Here is a 7,500-nt window from a genome sequence, read left to right as displayed (position 1 = left end):
ATCCCCAGGGACAGCTCACCACACATGACCTCGAGCCTTGGGTGGATGCCCTTGGATGGAGGTCCCAGGAACAGTAGATAAGACAGAAACACACCTCGTCTAGAGCCCGGATTTACTGATTATTCTTATTAGAGAAGTGTACTTAGTGTTACTAACAGACAATTGCCGTCAATTTTAGATAGGCACGTATTGATTATTTCACAATATAAAAAGACCATACTAAAAAATAGCAATACCATAAACAAAAGCAATACAAGTAAAAATCTCTGTTAGATTGAATTTCCATGTCGTCCGGGGCAGACCTGCTAATAATCTTGGCTGTTCCAGTTCAGTGGCACTATTCTCTGAGCGAGGACTCATAACCGGCCTTATACTTATGCTTCCAGTTGAAATTATGATTCATCCGCCGTCTCTAAACAATCCGCTTTTGGGTTGATACTTATTATTATTTTTTTTTTTTCTTCTTCTTCTTTTTCGCGGCCAGAACAGCAGGCGAACCAGAGACTGAGACGGGGATGTGTTGTTCCGGATTAAACAACGGGGCAGTTTGAGAGATCATGTGGTCTCACGGTGGAGGCTTGATTTCCATTGCTGTCGACGTGGAGCCGTCGCTTCAGATTGACTCGGCGCATCGCTAAGTAGAACTTCTTCACCGCCTCCTCCTCCTCCTCCTCCTCCTCCTCCCTTCTCAATGTGAGACACGCAGTCGTCTTGCATTGTTTGTTTGTTTCTTTGTGTTCACGGTCACCGTGACAACGTGACTAACTTCACTCACCTTGGCGGGGTTGTGAATCTGTGATTAAGGAAGGAATTGTTCGGCAGACGCAGCACAGCAGAGGGAACATTTAGTGCTTTCGTTGTTTTTTTATTTGCTCAGAAGAGAGGGACTGAACACGTATTAATATAACTTATATAGAAGAAAATTCACTCTCAGCCACAACTGAAGTTACACTTATTTTACAGTTGAGAACTTGACTTTTGGTGCCTTTTTCTCAAGTGAGTTTTGCAAAAATTGTTTTTGAGTGTTTTAGTTATTTAAAGTGCCGCTTGACCATAATTTCATAATTATAGCCGAGGGAATATATTTTTACATTTTAAGTGGGAGTCATAATTTTCCTGACTGCAAACCAGCCCATGTGTATTTGTCACCGGTGATGGATGGATTAATCCGTTAATACTAATAGATGAATACGAATTGGGTGAATACCGCACAACTAGGAGAAGATGAAATTTAGACAACTTGGAGGCAATTTGTTTCTTTTAGAAGCCTAAGATGAGGGAATTATATAAATTATCTGTGTTGATGTATTTTTTCCACCACCAATGTAGACCACCATGCACCTTCCGAAATCACAGAACCACTAAACCCTCATATGAAGAGCAGATGGTTGACCTTGTTTTTGTTGTTCTTCTTCAACAGGTTAGGTTCTCAGGCAGTGTGTACAGGGCGTGGTGCCCAGTGAACCATGCCTCAATTAAGTGGTTAAATACCCCCATGCACACAAAACATGATTTAATGACGACGATGACTGTTCCCTGAAAGAGAGGAATGAGTAAATGAGGCAGGGCTGAGCAGGGAGCAACTACTGAGCTGAGGGGTCACGCGGGTATAACTAGGTGAGGTATATACTGTGTGTAGATGATGCGCCACTTCATCACTACACTGTTTAAAGATTCAAGAATCGTTTCCAGACCCATTCCATGATGGATAGGGATCTGCCTCACATCCATTTTTATTTTAAATTCTGATAAAAAATAAATACACAAAGTTTGAAGCAATCCCATGAGTATGAACATAACTATATCTGGAGATGAGCCTGACTGGACTCGGGCTATACAATGCCCAAAACGAAGGCTAACGAAAATTCTACAGCAATCCACCACAGCTAGAACTGTATAATGTATTTTCGCCACAGACTCTGAAGCCTCTAATATAATAATATAAAATATAACTGTAATTCTTGGTATACAACACTCCTATGCGAGGAGTTGTATTCAATATTACAGAAGGATGTTTAACTGCTGATTTAAGAGATAAGAATCAACCAATTTTTTTTAGAACCGATTCCCTCATTGGTGGATCAATCCATAGGCAGAATTAGTTCCAGAATAATTCTGTTTTATGGAAACCAGCTTTATACTGTAAATATTCATTTTTATTGATTTTTCACATATATTGTACACTCACAGTGGCACTCAATACTCCAAAATAAGACATAGAAACAAATTACTGCTCTGCAGTAGGAATCGTCAGTGAGATACCACTTTGGTAAATTGATTTGGCACTTAATGAATACATTTCTTTGAAACAAAACAAAAATAAAAATGGCGAATCAATATTGAGTAAAAATATATAAAAATAACATTAAATAAAAGCTCAAGATATGACATTACCTCTTCCACCCAGCGCCTGTGAGATGGCGGCATAACTTTCTTCCAACTGGGGAGAATCAGACATCTGGCAAGTAAGGTGGAGAACGCTGTAGCCTCAGCCTCATACGTTGTGATCGGTGTTTGCTGCCGGACTACACCGAACAATGCAGTCAATGGATCAGGATCAATAAACACATTACACCACTCTAAACCAGGGTAGAGTTTGCCCAGCTTACTCGCAGATAAATGCAGCCTATGCAGAACCTTAAACTGCAACAACCCAGTTCTAATGCATATTGATGATGAGTGTACCAATTTTCTGTATATCTGATATGGTAATTCCCAACACTTCCTCCCACTTGGTAAGGGAGTAAGTGATGGGGAGGCGACCCTCCGAATATTTACATACAATACAGACCCACCGACCCCAACAAACTGGATCCATGCTCAGACGCTCATCTATCCAGGTACTCTGTGGAGTTGTGAGAGAGAGAAGTGTGCTTTGACGTAACTGCGTTCCTGTAGGTATCTAAAGAAATCTGACTGGGGAATATTAAAGAGCCTTGTGTAACTGTTCAAAAGAAATAAAGTCCCCTTCCTTTCAAAAGGTCCTTCACACACTTGATCCCCCGCCCGCTATAACCGAAAAGATGAGTCAGTGAGAGAGGCGGCAAAATTGACATTTGCCGAGATAGGGGAAGAAATAACAGCTTGTTTCAGTTTAAAGTGGGTTCTGAACTGAGACCATATCTTCAGAGAACCATGAATAATTGGGTTGTTCGTCCAGTGGCGTTTACTTACAGTGAGGGTAGTGGGGCACAAATTGAAAAACGAAGTGACACTAGATTACTTGAATGCAGCGCCGTAAGAGACCAAACTGGAGACTCATCCTCCGATAAATCAGGGATCCAAAACAATAACTTGTGAATGTTGGCCGCCAATCAGTAATACAAATAACTGGATAAAGACGGACCACCATCTCCCTTTTGTCTTTCCAAATATCCTTTCCTTATTTGAGGTACATTTTTATTCCAAATAAAAGCAGATGTGCACTTGCAGCACCACCGACTTTGCAAAGACCCAAATCCTTCCTCATTTGACATTTTATCCGTTTTTACTTTTCTCCCACTCTATTTGTCGCCCCTGGGTCTTGTGACAAACGGCAGCAAGGCGAGGGGAATTGACCGGATCGGAACACAGCGGAGGCCATTACACACCCCACCTCCTCCGGTGAGATAGGCTGCCATGGCGATGACACTGAACATCATGGCAGGGATGGGGGCCCCACACAGACACACACACCCAAAGAGACGTTCGTATCAATGAAGTCTCAACGGCATTTTGGTACGGTTCTCCGTCACCGGGGGGGGGGCATTTAAATGATATTTCGATTTTAACATTGAGTTGACGTTTCATTCATAAAATCCACATCATCCAGCTAAATAATCTCAAGTGAAGGAAAATGTAGATGAAGACCGTATCTTTATTTTAAAACGACGGAGATTCTTATCAAAACGCTACAGGCTACTAATGGACAGTGGGAGTAGACGTGACAATCAGTCAATTGATTGACTGATCGTCAGACTGAGCAGTTTGCTGTGTCGACTGCTGACCTGACTCACTACAGTTGCTGTCAAAGGGGTGTTGTCGCTCAGTCGCTAAGTGGAAGAAAAAGTGCCGAAAATAAAGTGAGTGGGCGTGCCAGCTTGGACGACCATGTATCATTTTTTGCCACGTAGCTTGAAATTGTGAAGTTATGGTACTAAAATCAGTATGTGAAGCGGTGCCTGTGCAAAGAATGCTTTGCCACTGGGTGATAGAATAGACCCGCAGGGCCATGTTTGGCGCTGAGGTGCTGGTGCCCAACTCGCTCCCCGCTTCTATCCGGGTTACAGGGGCTCGAACGGATCCGTTTTTTAGTTGGGTTTCACTCGGGCCTACAGGCAGGTTCCCCGGTTGTTGTAGTCCAAGGGAAGACCGCCCGAGTCTTGCCCCAGTTTAGCACACTTCCTATCAGGGTGTTTAGAGCTCCACCGCTTTCCAATAACTAGTGGATGGGTCCTGTGGACTCGTTCCTCCCTGGAGGCAGGCAGGTCTCACCAGCCAAGCGTGTGATCCAGTGGGGGAGGTGCGGTACCTGGGGTAGGTCAGGTTGATAGGATGCAGATCAAGACCAAAACAAATGTGTTGATACCCTACTTGGCATTGACCAGTCCATTGTTTGGCCTCACCTGGAAAGGTGTCTCAGAGCCGGTCCAGGGGACAGAGCAGGACCAGTTTGGTGAGCCGTGCACTGTTGCAAACAGCTTTGATATGGCTTTTTGTCCTCAGACGGGTGCATCGGAGAGGGGGAACGAGACTGAGACTGAGAACGGTGATGCGCGAGGAGATGCTTGACGCTGAGACGGCGCGGTATTGTAATCAACGCACAATGCAGGCTGGTGAGAGAGCTGGTCGTACAGTAAGCCCAGCCTTAAGTGAGGAGTACCTGTATATAGAACAATACGTGAAATTATGTAAATATTACGATAGTAAAAATTCCAAATCTGATTGTTAAAGTTATTATAAAATCTTATATAAATGTAAATATGTTAAAAATACTGATCCATACTCTACAACTGTATACTATACTATAGTATGCTATGCTGGGCGGGTCATAGAAAACCAGACACGAATTTAGCTTTGTTTTGTCTGCACATGTTTTCAATTCAGTGTTCTGCAAATAACTAGTAAGCTCCTGAAAAGTTGTAATCCTCTTGAATCAGCACATGGAGACAAATTGACGCGCGTATCCTCCTCAATCTGTACACCTCTGTGTGGGTGTGTGTGTGTGTGTGTCTCTCTCTCTTTCTGTACAGTATCTGTGTGTGCGTATGTGTGCGTTTCCATGGTGTGAGAGATAATGAGAAGCTATCAATGTGGTGTGTGTGTGTGTGTGTGTGTGTGTGTGTGTGTGTTTGCGTGATCCTTTTCGACAAGATGCAGAGACGGAGCGTAAATTGAGTGTCAGGCTGTCAGGTCTGTGGTTATCTCTGAGTTGCCATGGCCATTACTACTTCTACTTTTAAGTTCCCCGGGAAGGCAATCGGCTGCTCACAAAGACACTCCCAACTGTGAGACAGAAATTGCAAAGACTGCGTGTTTACACCAACAAACGTTCTCTGACACACACATTAGTTTAACTGTATGCAGTGAGCTGTTTGGCAGGTGCTTATGGTGCTTGTGGATGGACATGGTTTCTCTGTATTGGTAATGGAAAAGGTAAAAACGGCTTTTACTGTGCTGTTCAGAGCAGTATGAGAGTATGACAGTGAAAGCTGCAAAAGCCGCCGGGACCGCGGGGGCTCTTGTGCACCAAAGCTATAAGAGTGAGGTCTATAGGAGTTTCTACCTCTAAAACAACCCCCTCGTGCCTTACTATTCAGTCACACCGCAATAGGAAAATACGTTTTTGGAATGCTATTATTCAAGATTTGGAGTGTCTGGAAGGCTATTGTAAAAATGAAGAATTTGATGTTTTCAGAAGAGAAGAGCAGAAAACAGATCCTTCCTTTAGGCTATAATACACTTGTCTTTGACACCTTGATGCAAAAGGCAAGTTTGTCCATATCGTTGATTTAGAATCAATCAGCATCCTCTGAAACACGATGTTTTAATGCTTAATTGGTGATCTGTAAGACCGTCGTCTGTATTGGAGGGATTACACACCCGACACGCAGTGTAGAGGAGGACGCAAATATTGTGACTTCTGAAACAGCCCCACCTTCTGGATTCAGAGCTTCAACGCAGGTCTCCCAGGACACGTCGACGATGCCCTGATTGACCACGAGGGGGCGGAGGAGCACAACGGGAGAGCAGAGGCTGCGCTCGCTGACGAGCTCCGACCCACGAGGTTTTATTCCGCGTGAACGTCGGGGCGGACGAATTCATTTTGGGCAAGAGAGGCCGCTCAGTGGCTGGTGATAAACTTTATGATTCTAAATGATTTGCGTGGGGAGAATTAAAGAGACATATGAGAAAGAATGTACATAAAATACACGAAATAAAATACACGCACACACACACACACACACACACACACACACACACACACACACACACACACACACACACACACACACACACACAAATGCAAATAATAAAAGATATATGACGCCAAGATAAAAAAACAAAACAAAAAACAAAACCTCTCCATTGTGTCGCTTGTACAGCTTCACAGCTGTCATCTGATAAATAAAGGTATAAACTATTATTCAAGGATTTATTTTTTACCAATGAGGGTGAGGGACACTTTCATCAGCAAGGCTGTGAATTGTCAAAATTGTCCAAAAAAAAACCAAACCAAAAAAACCCCAAAACAAAACAGAAAAGTTTGGTTTCATTTGTTGTCTCCATCTTCATAATTAGATGTATCATTCTAACACATCTCAGAATTGGTGCCATATGTTCTGCCTTTTATTATTCTAGGGAATGGGACGTTCACCGACTACCTAAATGACACTCATTTTGTCACGTTAAAACATCCTTCCTCAACACGTCTAATCAAAATAATGCTTGTGTTGATAAACTAAGTACTGTACATCCATTAACTCTTACTTTGTGGAAATTGTATTGCCAGGCGTCGGACTCCAATAACATTATGCAAGTTGCATGCGAAGAGGAGAAGGAGACGGACGCTGACTCCCACCCCCTCATTACCCGCAGCTCTATTTAAACAGAATGCCGGGCACCTCCGCAGCCACACACCCAGTGGGCTGCTCACAGACTCGCCTGACACTGACACTGACAGACACTACCCTGGACTATAGTTATTCAAACAGTCTTCTTCACCATTAAGGTAGTTTGCTTATTTCTCTTTTCCTTTATAAATGCATTTATATTTGAAGAGAATCTGCGTGCTTATTACAGAACACACATACAGAATGAATTAATTTGAAATGATGAATCACTCCTTTGTGTCGAACTCTTTTGGAGGACGTTTACTGCAAAACGTTGAAATGCTCAATGGGATTTTTGTCTTTTCTTCTCTAGTGTTGCTGTGAATCAGCCCATAGATTCCGGACCCATGTGGGTGTTGGACCAGATCAGAGTGTCTGTGGATCAGAACCACTTTACCTTTCCTGTGGA

At 43.1% G+C, this 7,500-nt stretch overlaps 1 protein-coding gene across 1 annotated transcript in view; it reads left to right on the top strand.

Moving 5' to 3' along the window:
- Positions 1–7,438: 7,438 nt before the first annotated feature.
- Positions 7,439–7,500, top strand: part of LOC307227754 (C2 calcium-dependent domain-containing protein 4C-like) — a gene marked incomplete at both ends in the record, with an annotated part of 1,344 nt that continues 1,282 nt past the window's right edge. Inside the window, one exon of the mRNA XM_079997177.1 lies at positions 7,439–7,500. This exon is cut by the window's right edge and continues 1,282 nt beyond it. Within this exon, the coding sequence (XP_079853303.1) occupies positions 7,439–7,500 (62 nt within the window).

The sequence above is a fragment of the Zeus faber genome (assembly GCF_960531495.2).
Source record: "Zeus faber genome assembly, chromosome: 3".
Classification (NCBI taxonomy): Eukaryota; Metazoa; Chordata; class Actinopteri; order Zeiformes; family Zeidae; genus Zeus; species Zeus faber.
The sequence above is the reverse complement of the archived record's forward strand: the minus strand, read 5'-3'. Positions and strand labels throughout refer to the sequence as shown.